The 17885-nt window shown below is 43.0% G+C and overlaps 1 protein-coding gene across 3 annotated transcripts in view; it reads right to left on the bottom strand.

Annotated features, from left to right (window-relative positions):
- pdlim5b (PDZ and LIM domain 5b) overlaps window positions 1–17885 on the bottom strand; it is a 73199-nt gene that overhangs the window by 29840 nt on the left and 25474 nt on the right. For all 3 annotated transcript variants that reach the window (XM_024380781.2, XM_024380780.2, XM_024380779.2), the window contains exon 3: window positions 2691–2842. In XM_024380781.2, the coding sequence (XP_024236549.1) occupies window positions 2691–2842 (152 nt within the window). The remainder of the gene's footprint in view (window positions 1–2690; window positions 2843–17885) is intronic.

Raw genomic sequence — 17885 nt, forward strand, 5'->3', positions numbered from 1 at the left:
ATTGCTGAATTGACCAGAAGAGGTACACATTTTGGTTTGGGAGACGGGAGGGAGGAACAGGAGGGTCGGGGAGAGATGGAAATGTTGAGCGTTGCATCCACGCTGCCAGAGAGCACATACCGTACCATGACTAAACAACATGGGTGACAAGGAAACCGTGCTTGAAATGCCTGGCTGTTTACAATATCTAAAAAACGACTAACAGAAAACTCTTATTTCCATATTTTGAATGGTAGAGCGCCCTTCACTTTTCAGTATGCATGTCCCCGAACATGCTACACTCTATAACGCTTAAAATTTGCCATGTACTTAAATTGTATCATTTCAAAATCGCAAAAACGCATGTCCTTGCCAGTACAGAAATGAAGCCCGAGGATTCACTACGTCGCTGAATCTCATGTGTCATCATCGTCTAGCATGGCCTGAGTGTTTGATGTTTCATTGTGCATTTATTACACTTGCTAGATTACAGACAGCTGTGAGATGGGGTCTAATTCTAGGCCTATTTTCTTTTCCATTAGAGGGTAAAGGCTCCTTAATCTAGTGTTGTGGTGGCAGAATGAGAGGACACGTGAACCAGCCGCTGTGCTGCTCTTTCAACAGCTTTTCCAGCTTGGGCGGCGTAGCACGGAGGACGTGTGGAGGTGTTTTCCCAGGGCTCAACACCTCTACGGGACAGCGGAAACACTGGGGCTAATGCTTTTCACAAACAATGAATAAGAAGGAATAAACCCTCCACTCAACACTGCTTTCCTTAGTGGATGTACAAGAGCCACAGCTACGATTGATTTCAGAAAAGTGTTTCCAAAGCAGAATCAAACAGAACTGAATCTATTAGGACCAAGCTGTGTGTGATTGTGAGATGCCGGAATTAATTGCCTGTTTTATCTCAGGATTGACCAAAGTGTTTGATGCCTTTGACAAATCATTGATTGAGAGCAAAGCGGACATTTTAATTTGCCTTATTCAAATCACCTATAAGGAATAGTATTGTAATGGAGGATTATACGGAAAACTGTTTAAGCAGCACTGAACTGCTGTTACAGCTCTACAGAGAATGTATTCAAATGTACGCTAAACCGATGCCGTGTCTAGTATTCCCTGCTTCCTTTGGAGGTTGGATCAATGTAGCGGGTATTTTATGAGCTTTCATGAGAAGCTTTCCTCACAGGGGGATCACTTTAACCCGGGCAGAGTCAGCCTTGGCAGCGCTGTGCTTTCTGACAATTATCGACTGTGTCACTCCTCCTCAGAACGCATGGCCCAGTGCAGTCATGGTCTAGGTGGGTTGCTGCGGTGACAGCTAGAACAGTGCTGAAGTAGCACAAAGACCTCTAAAGCCCAAGGTCTTTGACAGACATTTGTCTGATCTGATGGCTTCCGCAGGTTTCCCGCCAAAACAGCTTGACAGCCATGAAAAGCGTGTGAAACCTTGATGAGGAATTCCACTGTGACGGCATAAAGTTCAGACATGTCTCTCTGTTCCCTCTGATTGATTTGACTGAATCAGATCCACCATGTCCTAAAGGCACATACCGTACATTTGTCCTTATCGAGGGAACATTTGCCATGGCGCTTGCCCTCCATTGTACACTACCCCCATGCAAAGCCATTGAGCTATTCAATGAGAGGTAGTCTATATGCCAGATTTAAACTTATCCTGGCCTTCCATGACTGCCTCCTACCAGGGTCAAAGGTCAGGGGTGTACTCCCACTTCCTGTTCTGCAGGTTTGCTTTTTTCCCCCAAATGGATTCTTATAAATAAAAATGTATACAAATATTTTCAGAGACACCTTTGACCTTGTTCTGATGAATGCCCCTAATTGTCATTGGGACAACAAAAAGTGTCCATCTTTATCTCCATCCAGGGCCACTCAATTGATCTGGCCTAACCTCGTCACCCACTGAGTGTGTTTAAGACGGAGTAAATCACACACTGAGTGTTTCCAGCTGTAGTACTTCACACACACACAGAGAATCAGGTTATAGTGTGCTTGTCGAGAGACACATAAACAAAGGGATACATAACGTGTAAGACAAAAGACGCCCGAGTGCTGAATCTCAACAGCGTTGTCATGCCATCCCTGCATTCTTGAGAGGGCCTCGGGGACAATGACAGGGCACGTACGTAATGCATAAACAGAGCAGGCAAACCAAACCAACCTCAGGGACCGTTTAAAGTACCAGCAGGTTCAAATCAGCTCTCAACCATGGAAGACTATATTTGTTTATTTGGTTGATAGAGAAATAAACACACATGGGACATGGTCCAAGTTCTCCTCTGACATGGTAATGACCGGTTACTGCTTAATGTATGTGGTGTTCCATTTGGGTAAATGGCCCAGTGAGGGATAACTAGTCATGTTTTTACCGTAAAGCATTCACATAATCGTATTTTACAAGTCCCTGAAATGTGCCTTAAATACAGAGTTTCAGACAGAATCAACAAAGTCGCATGCAAACTCTGCGAAGCTCAAAATAAGACACGCTACAGCACTTACCGTGATCTTATATAAACTAGGAGAGTACACAGTACAGCAAAACCCAGGGGAAGGAGTGAAACAGCAGGCTGGCGCAGCACTCCGTTCTCTGTGCTGAACTTGTACTGCTGTTAAATAGCAGTTCATTCTTAAGTGAACGATAAGATGTGTGTGTGTGTGTGTGTGTGTGTGTGCGCGCAGCCTCTTACTTCTGCAGGGTGAGGTTGAGGTCGTCTGTGCAGGCTTTGATCTTGTTCTGGGCCTCCAGGTGGTTCATGCTGTTGGTGGCGATGCCGTCGATCGACAGAACTACATCTCCCACACTCATTCTGGCTTTGGCTGCCTTGCCCCCATCGGTCAGCTGTGAAGACACACAGAACCAGACGTACACGATGAAATGGAAGTAAAATAAACATACACGCATGCATTCATTTACTGTAACAGGATAATAAACAGTAGAGAATCCCAGGAGTCAGGACTAGGGAATTCCGTGCTATATTGAGCATAGCTTAGTGTATTTAACCTCCACGCACTGGAGGGTAGTATACACAGACAGACTCCCAGTGACTCTGAAGATGTCTAATCTGTATCGGCCTTTTTATTTATGCGCCTTAGAACAACTTTCTTAAAACAAACAGTACGCATGAACTCATCTCAAACGTTCCATTCAACTCTATTTGTTCAGCTCTCTTATCACAGAAAATCAGACGAAAAGGGTGAGGCCTGATCATGCATGAAAAGCAACACCAAAACAGGAAATGATTGCCATGAAATTATGAAACTACGCAATAAAATCCTGCTGTATTATTTTATATAGCATTGTGTTCGGTCCCTATGGTGTCTTATCTAACCTTGGTTACATAAAACAGACATTCTCTCTTTACAACACTGGCCACTTATCAGCTGGGCCCAGAATAGACCAGGCAAACACTCCAGGGACAGAGAAACAGACAGGGCACTACAATTGACAGACAGGCCCTCTACATATGCTGCGTACAGACAGGCAGGCAGACAGGCCCTCTACACATGCCCTGTACAGACACAGGCTGGCTCTCTACACATGCTGTGTGTGCTGGCCTGTTTGATCCGAGAAGGATGGAAGCATGTATCGAAGTAGAACACATTCCACTAGTAACTAATGTATCGAAGTAGAACACATTCCACGAGTAACTAATGTATCGAAGTAGAACACATTCCACTAGTAACTAATGTATCGAAGTAGAACACATTCCACTAGTAACTAATGTATCAAAGTAGAACACATTCCACGAGTAACTAATGTATCGAAGTAGAACACATTCCACGAGTAACTAATGTATCGAAGTAGAACACATTCCACTAGTAACTAATGTATCGAAGTAGAACACATTCCACTAGTAACTAATGTATCGAAGTAGAACACATTCCACTAGTAACTAATGTATCAAAGTAGAACACATTCCACTAGTAACTAATGTATCGAAGTAGAACACATTCCACTAGTAACTAATGTATCGAAGTAGAACACATTCCACTAGTAACTAATGTATCAAAGTAGAACACATTCCACTAGTAACTAATGTATCAAAGTAGAACACATTCCACTAGTAACTAATGTATCGAAGTAGAACACATTCCACTAGTAACTAATGTATCGAAGTAGAACACATTCCACTAGTAACTAATGTATCAAAGTAGAACACATTCCACTAGTAACTAATGTATCGAAGTAGAACACATTCCACTAGTAACTAATACACTGTTCTTCTAACCCACTTGGATTGGAAAACGTTAATCTACTAGATCCTCGATGTGTCTGCTATGTACTGAGAAAGAGAGTGTAAATGACTATCGTTTGCCTGCTCAGGTCATCTTTGAGAGGTTGATGTAGGGCCCGAGAAACGACGAGGGTCGTTGCTCTTAGAGGAAGGATATGATCTTATCAGAGCTCCAGTAATGAACTAGCTGACTGCCTGGTCTTCTCTGTTGTGGAGGAGAGGAAAGGCTGGGGGGGATAGAAACAGGTACTGTAGATCCTCGTTTCGGTCTGTTTATCTATGAAAGTGTAAGAGGCCAGCTCTAATAGCCTCATGTCACATTAGAGTCATGTTATTTATGAGGGGTTGTGGGAAACTATTAAAGAGATTTGAAACACTTTCTATATAAAAAATAAAAAATCATGAGTTATACAGTTCATACAATTCCAGAAGAACCATGGAACTGGAGGTTATGGATGGAGACCATCTTGGAAATATTTTGGTTTTAATACATTTTTTTTTATTTTTACAAACCGCTGACTGAAGACAGGACCTCCAGGCATTCGTGTGTCAATGTGATAAACTTGGTAAATTTGGGAAAGGCCTGGGATGGTGATGCAATAATTGATAGTAATCTTGAATGTTCATTTAACTGATGTGGCTCATGCAATCAAATTTATTTTTTGTAATGCCTGTTGAGTTGAATCAACAAATCACAGCCTGCTCTTACTTCCTGCTTTGCTCCTCGCAATGGCCGCCAGTCCATCTATGATATGGTATGGTATTGACTTGAATGGGGACAAACCGTTCTATTCATTCTATTTTTATAGCAGCACATGAAGTCAGGAGCAGAGGAGAGGAGAAAATCAACGTCAATTAAAAATAGAAATATATTAAACAGTTATCACAGTGACCATGGTCATTTGGCTGGCCAATTACAGTCATCCAAAATTCCATGACCATCACAACCCTATATACAGTAGCCTAAGAGTCTTAGCCTTCGACTTCTAGTAAACCGTAAAGAACGCAAACTATAAGCTGTCAAAACTGGGGAAAAAGCAACACTTTTTGTGATGCAGCTTTAATCTTTTCATTCCCTTTGCAATGACATCCATTACACCCTAATACACAGCAAACCCACATGAGTAACCTACCGCCCTGGTTTGTCTGACTGCCATAATGCCAGTCTTTTTCCCAGGCAGCAGGTGGGGTCCTGTGCATCACATTTTCCCTTCCACCCAGCCAGGCGGCCAGCCAGCCTGGAGATGCATGCTGGCGCTAACACAGTAGCACAGGATATGACCTGACAGGATACAGCTTGATGAAACCATGACAGCGGGGGATGACTCTCTCCCAGGTGTTGCGCGAGGAGATTACACAAGCCTGCCTGGCGTTCACCTCGTCAATCACTCAACAGTCACCCCCTGCACACAACACCTGTGGTGTCATTGCACAGGAACAAACAGAGCTCAGGGCCGCCTACATTCAGAAAATAACCTGGCCAGCTTTATTATGCAAGGATCCTCCCCAGAACTCACAATTTGTTAAAGGGGTCTAAATGCCTGTGGTTTAAAAATACACACCAAAGCAGTATTTAACACGCTAGACATATTGGCGTGACACTGTTCAACGTCTATTTTTTACTGTAATTTGGCAGATGTCCCCATGACATTGGTTTAGGTAAAGGTTGGATGAAATCCCCTTACCTTGATGACACTTTGCAAATTCAAATCAGTTTTCCACATTGATTCAAAGTCATCACGATGAAACGACGTGAAAACAATGTTGATTCAACCAGTTTCTGCCCCTTAGTGTGCTGAGTTTGTGGGAGACCTGCAGGCCATTATGCTGAAGTGTGACGAGACAGAGAAGCAACATTTTATAGAGGGTGGACCTCATTTCGCTCTTTGTCAGACCTATTATTAAAAAAAGGTACTGTACACGTTGGACCATAATAATGGATGGGCTAGACCTCCATCTGTGGTTACGTCACAACATTCAGCAACAAAAAATGACTTCAAAACCTCCCAAAAGATGAAGAATGCCTCTCGTTCCACAGCAACGGCAGCTGTTTCTCGGCCACCCCATCACCGAGTCGGAGTCACATTCTCAGCCAGAGGAGAGACTGCTTTGGCTGTCAATTAAGTCCTTATTCACAGCATTGTGTGAGAGGCACCATAAAGCCTGCAGTGGGAGTAGCATGACTATGTAAGGACCTGTTGCCCAGGAATCCCTCCCATCCAGGAAGTTAGATAACCTCAGTAGGTAGACACAAAAGAATCAAGAGCATACTGTACTGCCTGGAAGTCAGGAATGCTATTGTGTAGGCTTCATTATTAGGGAGGGAGGGAGAGCGAGAGAGAGAGTAAGGGCAAGAGGACAGCCGGTCTTTGTTCACTGAGACCTCACAGTATGAGAGAGAGGGAGACCCAATGACAGTAGGGTCCATGCTGACACATGTTCCTTGTTTCAAGGAGATCAGAATGCAAAAAGGCCTGCGGGAAGTACAGGAGGCATAGGTCAGGCATACTGTATGCATGCATACCATACATTCACAGGCATATTATACTGTTAGGTACAGGCACACACTTACACATTCATGAACGTACACAACACAGTAGTCCAGTACACTCACACAGCCTCGCCTCATTTCTCTTGAGGACTAAGTGAAACTACTTAAGCTGCTCTCTGGGGTTTAACTGCTGGCCAATCTGAGGGATGATAACTACCATACAAACGCCATTAAATGTGAGTCTGAGCACCCCCTGGGGAACAGCTAGTCCTCCAGGCTCCATTCCCAAGACCAGAAGAGAAGCAACTAGTTCTCAGTCTGACCCACACAAATCAGCCTCCTCTCATCCGCCTCCGCTACCCTGGGGGTCAATGACAGAGTCAACAACAAGGTTATGGGAGGGAGCACAGCCCAGTCTAAGCACTCAGCAGGACTCAGGATTCCAGTGGGTGGGTTAGAAGGAATGGGCATGCGTGCATCTGAGTATGTGCTTGAGTAGAACAGCCACATGTGGAGGTGCACAGGCAGGGGTCAAACTTCTCAGTTTGGAACAGCCTTACCCTTTAGCCATCTAGAATCCCACATAAAGGAAGACAATGCTACATACCATATAGTCTATATTTGGTAAGAGACGCCAAACCCTGATCATCTCCAGACACAGTCCTTTTAAGAGGCTGTTCCCTTCATCTTTCCTTGTAAAGCTCTGATAAAAGTATACCGTCTGTGCAGTTTACTCTGTTAAATAAAATGGCAGAGAACAGAGAGCACTTCATCAGCTTGCCATCCCTCTAGCACACACACGGCCTCTCACACACACACACACACACACACACACACACAAAACCAATACATACCAGGCTAGGGATCCCTAGCATCCCCTCTCTCTGTAAATATCATAGAACTAGAAAGAGCCCAGACACTAAAGGTGACGGAGAACAGACAGCCACACAACCTAAACTCTGCGTGCACCATTCAACTCTACAGTACAGAAACTACTGCACAGCACACGTTATCGCTCACTCAAAACACAATCCCATTATGGGTTCATATGACGAGCGGCTAAATAAATCTGCCTTGCCATGTAAGATCCGATTGGTGAAAGCGTATTATTTTAACAGACCACCGTTCCTCCTCTACCAAAACGAGAGCACAAAATACAACATTTGGTTTCAGAAGCACCACCAGAAAATGACTCATTACATTTGTTCGGCAGATGAGAAAGTGGCAGCTGCCCCAATGGACAAAATATCTTTGCTCTTCTTTGAATGTGACCTAACCACATAATGCATGCTGCTGGTTGCTGGTGTAGGGCTGTCCGGACACTGATAATGAATGACTGTTCCACCAGGATGACACGAGAGTTCTGAGCGTTTCCGTTTACAGATGAACAAGCACACCAGCTCATGCCACAGTTCTCTCCCTGGGCTTATGACTGAAACCGAACAGGGCCACCTGGCCAGGCTTGGTGAGTAGTTAGCGGTTGGAATCAAATGACAGATGAGGTTGAAGTGGGACTACCAACTTAACCAGTGGAAACGCTCGTCCCTCTCATCTCATGAGCAGAACACGTGACGAAACGACATGCCGTCCTTTTTGCGTTCTCACTAGGAGTACTCTCTGGCATTCGCTTTGAGAGTAGTGGCCCTTTCACAGAGGAAAAAGGGGACATCTATTAGACTGTGGTTTTCTGACACAGTCGTCACAAAATGGTGCTAATTGAGAGTTCTAAATGAAGATGGATGAAGTGAGAGAGGAGCGGTATCTCTTCATCTCCACCACTGTGACTCACCACACAGAGAGAGTAAGCCAGGAGCGGCTTTGCCTTCTTTTCAATAACCCTCCACAAATTGCTTCCATGTGCCTCCCATCTGCCTTTTACAAGAAACGTAGCCCTTGTAATCAAACAATCAAGTAACGGCAACAGTCACACAAATCTAATTCAGGTCGAATAAAAGTGTGCGGATTAAAAAGTTGACTGATAAATCACCGTATGGTTACGAGGCTAATTGTTTGATAAGTAAAGCAGGATATAACAATAATGGAATAGATACCAGCAGTAGATTCATTCTTATTCTCATAACCAGATGACAAGGGGATGGGAGGGACAGTGAGGAAGATGTGTGGAGCGTCGGGAGTTCTCTGATGTGGAGAACAAAGTCGCTTACAAAAGACAAAGAGCAGCAGTTTCAGATGTGTCAGTGTTCCTTGATTCATTGCTCTAGAACTACTCCCAGAACAGTTCTTGGTACAATATAGTCTAAACGGTCAAAATGGGTGAATATTAAATAACTCACATGGATGTTTTAGTTAAACTGATTTGGTAGATTTTTTCCAAACATTGTTATTACAATACATTTTTATCTCGTGTACCAACTCAGAAATGCAGACATAAGTCAACAGGCTTGGTATACCCAACTCCCATTTCTACCTATTCCAACCCAATTAGGCAGAAAGAGATAGACTATCTGAAGAAACTAACCAGATTGAGAAAATCGTTGCAATAAGCATCTTCATTATTGAGCAAATTCTGCTTCACCCAAAGCTCTGAGTACCAAGTGTCTTCAAGAAATGCCTATTAAAAGGAGTGAGGCAGATTGTTTGTGGCATTTCTGAGGAGTCAGGCCCGAGGAAGTGAGTGTGGTTGAGAGTGCTTGTGAAATGGATGTGACGTCTGAGGGCCACGCAGAGAAAGGCCTTGTATGGGGTTGTTACTATTAGCCTCTTATCTGCCTGCTAAAGACAATGCAGTCTGGGACAGACAACCAGATTCTCTCAAATGGCTAACGATATGCTGCAACACCTGATCAACACGTGGCTGTTGTAAAATGTCCACTGGGTTCAAAACAGAGTTCATCAGATTGTAAAGCAATGTTAACTGAAATAAGAATTGATCTAGTTACTGTGTGGAGTCAAGACTTGCCTAGTTAAATAAAAGGTCAAACAAAGGTTAAATAAATACATTTTTAAAAAAGGCAACAGCCTCAGCATGTCCCTATAAAAGCTGAGAAAAAAAAACAAGGCCCTGAACCCTCTGCCTTGTAGAATCACTGGGATGAATCCGTGGAGGCAGCATTCCTTGATCGTGCGCGGTTCAGCTAAACCACAATCTGCTGGGCCAGTACAAGCAGGACAAATGGCCCAGAAAGAACATGGTGTAGTAGAGAGCTGAGGTGCAGGTGGTGTCTTGCCTTTTATAGCTGCACACCGGTTTCAGCCTGCACAAGACTGAGTGGGAAAGAACACGGGAGCATGAAAAGAAAATAGAATAGAGGAGAGAGAGAGAAGGGAAGTGTCTGGGCAGGAGAGAGCAGAGGAAGAGGTACAGTAGAGGACGATATAAAAGAAGAGAGGGGGGGGAATGAAAAGCAAGTGTTCTTTCATTTTGAGGAAAACATCTCATTAACAGCCACTTGAACAGAGACGAGCTATTGTCCCCGTCTAGGGCTCGGTTGTCATGGTCTAGCAGGCTCTTGCCCCCTGTCTACGGCTTGGTTGTCATGGTCTGGTTCCAGCCATCTCCTCCTGCAATCACACTGCTGCTGAAAGCCAGGACACTGCCTTCTGGCCCAAGACTGGCACTCTCACAACTAATGCCATGACAACACAAACAAAACATTCCAAAAACAGGACAAGTACTACAGACTGAATACTGAATGCTCTACTCTGTCCAGAAACAAAATGCCAATGCAGAGCGGCGATGTAAAAGAAATAAATTAATGATAGTAATCAAATGATTACTATGTGTCACACTCAACAACAAATGTAAAAATAAAGAAAAGCCCTTATGACCATTTTCTACATCATAGAATTAGTGAAGACATAAAAGCTATGAAATAACTAATATGGACTCATGTAGTAACCTAAAAAGTGTTAAATTAAAATATATTTTAGATTCTTCAAAGTAGCCACCCTTTGCCTTGATGACAACTTTGCACAAAAATCTCAAATTTGGACTCAACAGACCAAAAGGACAGATTTCCACCGGTCCAATGTCTATTGCTCCTTTTTCTTGGCCCAATCAAGTCTCTTCTTCTTATTGGTGTCCTTCAGTAGTGATTTCTTTGCAGCAATTCGACCATGAAGGCCTGATTCACGCAGTCTCCTTTGAACAGTTGATGTTGTGATGTGTCTGTTACTAAACTCTGAAGCATTTACTTGGCCTGCAATTTCTGAAGCTGGTAACTCTAATGAACTGGGTCTTCATTTCATGTGGCGGTCCTCATGAGAGGCAGTTTTCATCATAGCGCTTGATGGTTTTTGCGACTGCACTTGAAGAAACTTTCAAAGTTCTTTACATTTTCCAGATTACTTTAAGGTCAGACTGTCATTTCTCTTTGCTTATTTGAGCTGTTCTTGCCATAATATGGACTTTTTAATCAAAATAGTGATATATTCTGTACAAACCTCCGATGTCCACAGATTAAACCATCTTTCCCAGTATAATGCCATTTTGCCATTTCCTTTTGCAATACATCCCTCCATTTTACTATGATGTCTCACGAGGGTCCTGAACCTCCCTATTTGTAACATATTCTACCAATAAGATTACATTTATACATAGTAGAAACATATAAACCATACAAGGTTAATTCCATTACGATTTTTTATTATTTACCTAGGCAAATCAGTTAAGAACAAAAAAAATATAATTTTCAATGACACCCTAGGAACAGTGCATGGTTCAGGGGCAGAATGACAGATTTTTACCTTGTCAGCTCAGGGAATCGACCTAGCAACCTTTCAGTTACTGGCCCAACGCTCTAACCACTAGGCTACCTGCCGACCCTAAATGAGTTGGCTGACAACTTTCAGTTCTTGTTAAATGTAGCATTATGTGGTGGTAGGTAGCGTGAGTCGTAATCAAAGTCAACTGTTCTAAATTGTTCAAACCCAGAATAAGATCACAGACCAACCGATTTCTCCAGAGCAGACATTCCTGTCGTCTTGCCATTTTGTTTGTCTTCGTGGCCAATGATTTGATCTTAAATGTTTTAAATTTTTTCAACAACCAAAAAAGCAAAAGCAGGGGAATGAAATATATCAAAACGGAGTGATGTTACTGGATCCATAGATCTCGTTGCTTTCTTTTGCCATGCCATCAGGGTAGACTGGAAACAGCTGCCCAACTACTGAATACTCAGACTCACTGACCAAACAGATGTAATCTGGGCTGATATATTGCATTGCTACGAAACCCAGTTTTATTTAACTATGCATATTGTAGATCAGAAGACTGAAAGATGTGTGAATCTGGATTAATTGATGCAATTCAGGTTGTCACACCCAGTCGTCACATTAACCCCTTCATTTCCAACACAGTACCTTATTATTAAGTCTATTTTCCCATTATGATTGACCGACTGCCATTTCCACTCCATCTGTCATTCATCATCAGACACTGAGTGGACGCGTTGATGTGTTTCTGGCTCAGTATTCTGGCCCGTTTTAAAACGTCTGCTCTCACTCAACCTTCTGCTGCACATTCCCTCCTGCCATTTTAAGGGATGGTTAGGATTTTGGGGGAGATCATAATGAAACACAGTACATTATTAGGTTCTCCTTTAATGAGGAGTGCGGGACTTCAAGGCAGTCTGGCTCTATTGATGATATCAAATATGGACTGGGTCATCACTGGATTCACAGGGTCACTCACAAGGAGACTGAAACCTACGATAAAACAGTGAAATATGGGGGAAGTATGAAAAGAGGAGGACACTGTGGTATCTGATGGAATATGAAAAAAATGGAAAAACATTACCTCCGAGCATTATATATTTCAGTTTAATCTAGAGAGCACATGGAATATACACACCACCTAACCCCACAGTGACGAGAAACTTCAAATCGTAAACTGTGGGTTTCATGCAGGGAGACCAGACCACGCTAGGTAAATGCTAGGTAAATGAGGGGTGTAAATATCACTGATGCAGACCTAATGACCAGAGCAGGGACATGACAGGGACCTCACAATACGATATCACAATACTTAGGTGCCGATGTGATATGTATTGCGATTCTCACGATACTATATATATTGCGATTCGAAATTGCAATATTATTGCGATTTGATGCTCCAAACATAGTGCTCACCATGCCTGCTACAGAGGGACAAGAGAGAGCCATGAGGAAACTAGTTTTGATCAGTCATGGAAATAAAAGCGCTGAAATCATGTTGGCTCACCCTTTAAAAAGAAGATGGATAACAAGATTGGTATTTCTCCTGAGTTTTGGCACAGGTACAGCCGACTGGCGCTAGCTACCTAGCATATTTCTTTTATACAGTATATAGCGCTACTGTATCGATCCCCCCCCCTCCCTATCACTACTAAAGACCCACTTGTAGATGGTGTGTTTCATGGGGTGTGTTGACGTACTGTTGGGTGTCCATTAGTATCTGAAACGGGTAGAAACGTAACCACACATTATTTAACAAGGCCACAATCACAAACCACAGGACCTAAATCTAACATTTGAACAATCTGGACGTGCTTACAGTCTCCCCGCTGCGCTTCCAATCGCAATGAATCATCATCTTCCCCATATGGTGCTCTCGTGCTCTCCCTTTGTACCTCTCTATAACGCACTTCATCTCCCCTGGTCCCGTCCATAGCGCAACACAAATCACAGGCTGATAATACAGCATTCACACGAATCCATCCACACTCTGATAACTGGCATCAAGAGAGGACAATAACCATTGTGCTCTCTAACTGAATAAACCCTGCAGAGCACTACTGAGCTTTCCCATGTAGACACAGGGAGAGGGAGGCCAAAAACCCTATATTAGTTCAATATGACACAGTATCTGTATAAGGACTTGTGATGTGTTCCATTTCAAAAACTCTCATTCTTCGTGGAAATATCCATATAAAACCCTAAAAGATTAATTAACACGTTAACACCGGATATAACGGAGGGAAACATTATTAATAAACTGTTAACATTTCAATGTATATCGTTTGGCCTCTGCTACACAAGCCATCTTAATGGTTCTTTGAAATACCAGAGGGAGCGTTTGGTGGGTTTTATTTATTTTCTCTGGACCCGGATTCTGGTGAGAGCTCAGCTCTATGTCAAACAAAGTAGAATTTGAGTCAAGTTCACGTTGTTCCTGTTAATCTGAAATAAACATTAAAATAGTTTACAACTTCAGCGCAACAAGAACAGTATGTGCAATAACAGACTGAGGTTGAATGCGAAAATGAGAAAAACCCAAGCAAGACTTAATGTCTATAAAGAAGATTGACTGGGCAGAATATAGATGTTTAAAGTGACATCAAAGAGCTCTGAAAAATTATCCAGACCCAAAGGAACTGCTCTGTCTCCCAATAATAACAGCTCTGATTGGCCCAGAGTCAGCAACACTCAAAATAGCCCTTGTGGTTGCTGCAATACACTAATAATTGACCCAAAAATATAAATCTCAAAAACAAAATGAAAGAATGCCTTCTCTAAATCATGCCACTGTTCTGGTGCCAAATCCACACAACCCAATACAGATTGAGGTACCCTGTGAGTGAGTCTCGCATAATGGTTTACTGGGAAAAGCCGGGACAATCATGGAACGTAACCCGATTCCCGCTGATAGCTTGACCTGAAAAACTGTGGTTAGTCTACTCACTGAACTATCAATCCGTGACAACAATGCCTACATTATTCCTAACAAATAGTATGTTGCCTAATGAGTAAAATAAGATTTCAAATATAGGGCATAAGGTTTTAACAATGTTACTGGTTTAGAAAGATAACTTCCCATACCATTAGTCTTTGGGCCACAACCGACTGTGAAATATGAGAATCCGATGAAGACTGAATGTTTTTGGACAGGGTATATTTTACCCACAGCGTTCATCTGCCATCTTAACCCTGCCCTTTGAAATGTAATATTTGTGCTTTGTGTAGTTCAGGCCTCATTCCTCCTCTCATAAGAAACAGAGACATAGCCTGACAAAACAAACACAGACTGTGTATAGGCCTATCTATAACGTGCAATCCAATGCCATGTGGGTGACCTGATCTTGATAATGGTGCCGAAGGAGATGGCTGCAGTTTTACAATCCTGTAACCAATTGTGCATGTTTTTTCACGTTATTTGTAACTTGTATTGAACACAATGTTTCTGCCACTGTGTCTTATGACCAAAAAGCACTTCTAGACATCAGGACAGCGATTACTCACCCCGTACTGGAGGAATACTTTTTCTTCAACGAGTCGGATGGGAAGGATTTACATCAGACGCCCGACAGGGCCCTCATTCCCACCATTCGCAGGAGGAAAAGACTGTGATATCGTGGACGACGGTCCGGGTGCCTTGTAAGGATCCTTCGCCGAGAGGGTAATCTACCTCTACCATCAGTCCTATTAGCCAACGTACAATCAAATGGATAATAAACACTGACAAACTACAATCACAACTGCAATATCTTATGTTTCACCGAGTCGTCGCTGAACAACGACATGATTAACATACAGTTGGCGGGTTAAGCTTTATCGGCAGGATAGAACAGCACTGGTAAGACAAGGGGTGGCGGCCTATGTATATTTGTAAACAGGTGGTGCAAGATATCTAAGGAAGTCTCAAGGTTTTGCTCGCCTGAGGTATCGCCTGAGTATCTCATGATAACTCTTGGTAAGTAGTGTGGTAAGTAGTGTGGTCTACAGGTTAACAATCTATATTTTTCGTAGCTGTCTATATACATCGCAGACCGATGCTGGCACTAAGACAGCACTCAATGAGCTGTATTCCGCCATAAGCAAACAGGAAGACGTTCATCCAGAGGCGGCGCTCCTAGTGGCTGGGGACTTTAATGCAGGGAAACTCAAATCCGTTCTACCAAATCTCTACCAGCATGTGAAATATGCAACCAGAAGACAAACAATAATTCTATACCACCTTTACTCCACACACAGAGACACGTACAAAGCTCTCCCTTGCCCGCCATTTGGCAAATCTGACCATAATTCTATCCTTCTAATTCCTGCTTAGAAGCAAAAATTAAAGCAGGAAGCACCAGTGACTTGGTCAATAAGAAAGTGGTCAGACGAAGCAGATGCTAAGCTACAGGACTGTTTTGCTAGCACAGACTGGAATATGTTTATTTTCTATTTTTTATATATTTTAAAGCATTTTTGGTTAAGGGCTTGTAAGTAAGCATTTCACTGAGGTCTACACCGATTGTATTCAGCACGTGACAAATACAATTTGATCTTAGTGTCCAGTGATGGCATGAGATTTCAACAGCTATAGATTGCCCTCCGTCATAGAATGGAATCCCATTACCATAATAAGTCGTGGGGGTAGAGAGACATTGGGGAGTTCTGACTGAAATGCAAACAGACAGCTAAAAATAGTTTGTATGTGTTCACCCAATGTATCGCATGTCCTGGCTAAACAAACCATAGGGAAACCAAGGTCGAGAGGGGAGAAGAGTGGGTGAGATGGAGGTAACCTAACGTAGCTGGGGTAAAATAAATGCCTGAAACTCCCTTACATACTGTTTAAGATTTTTTTTTTTTAATTATAACCAATCCAGTAAAATGTGGAGGAGTTAAGATGGAGTGTCACCTTGTTAACGTCCAAAATGGGAAGTCACGTCAGACTCGCTTTCCATTTCCCCCGAAAAACAGAACATCCGGTTGTTGGGGACTCGACAGAGAGAGAGACACAGAGAGAGAGACACAGAGAGAGACACAGAGAGAGAGACAGAGAGAGACACAGAGAGAGACAGAGAGAGACAGAGAGAGACAGAGAGACACAGAGAGAGACAGAGAGAGACACAGAGAGACCTACACTATGCTACAGTGAGCAGACAGGCACATGTAACTCAATCTAGCCATTGTTTAGCCTGCACTGTCCTGTAGGAGAGAAACAGGAGTTCTGGACCCTCCTTCCTCTCTGACTGTAATTAATGGTTCATATGCTCAATAGAACTAGGCTTTGAATAAAAGCTGAACTGATATTACCCAAAAAGGAGTGTTGGAGCAGAGAATTCACAGATGAATGAGACAAAGGAGATGATTGTGGGCTACAGGAAAAAGAGGACAGAGCACGCCCCAATTCTCATCAATGGGGCTGCAGTGGAGCAGGTTGAGAGATTCAAGTTCCTTGGTTTCCACATCAACAAACAAGGTCCAAGCACACCGAGATAGACATGAAGACGGCATGTCTCCCCTCAGGAGACAGAAAAGATTTGGCATGGGTCCACAGATCCACAAAAGGTTCTACAGCTGCACCATCGAGAGCATCAATGCCTGGTATGTCAACATCTCAGCACTACAGAGGGTAGTGTGAATGGACCAGTACATCACTGGGGCCAAGCTTCCTGCCATCCAGGACCTCTATACCAGGCGGTGTCAGAGAAAGGCCCTAAATATTGTCAACGACTCCAGCCACCCTAGTCATAGACTGTTCTCTCTGCTACCGCACGGCAAGTGGTACCGGAGCGCCAAGTCTAGTTCTAAGAGGCTTTTAAACAGCTTCTACCTCCAAGCCATAAGACTCCTGAACATCTAATCAAATGGCTACCCAGAATTTTCATTGCCAACCCCCCCTCTCTTACACCGCTGCTACTCTCTGTTGTTAACATCTAGTAACTCTACCTACATGTATATATTACCTCAACTAACCAGTGCCCCCTGTATATAGTCTATTGTTATTTTACTTCTGCTCTTTAACTACTTGTTACTTTGATTTCTTATTAGTATTTTTTTTAAACTGAATTGTTGGTTAGGGGCTCGTAAGTAAGCATTTCACTGTAATGTCTACCTACACCTGTTGTATTCGGCACATGTGATTAATGCAATTTGATTTGATAGAGGGATTGAGTCTCCGGCACCTAGAGTAATGTAACGCTCCCTTTCTCTGCTAACCCCTATTGGAACATTAACTCAGACAGCAGACTGGCCAGCACCAGATTCAGTTACATAGCTTAACGCTAAACACACAGAACAGCGAGCTACACTAGTAGTGTGCAATTTCCTGGTGTAACGTGCACTTTTACTAACACCATCACTTCTGAACATCATATCAGGCTAGACGCCAGCTCACATTTCAACTGGAGTGCTCAACTCATAACTAAACGGAATCATTTCAAAAGGACAAGTCTTGCCATTTGACATCCATCTGCTAAATGTGACAATGCAAATTATGTAAATAA

This window comes from Oncorhynchus tshawytscha, linkage group LG20 (genome assembly GCF_018296145.1).
Source record: "Oncorhynchus tshawytscha isolate Ot180627B linkage group LG20, Otsh_v2.0, whole genome shotgun sequence".
In the NCBI taxonomy this organism is placed as follows: domain Eukaryota; kingdom Metazoa; phylum Chordata; class Actinopteri; order Salmoniformes; family Salmonidae; genus Oncorhynchus; species Oncorhynchus tshawytscha.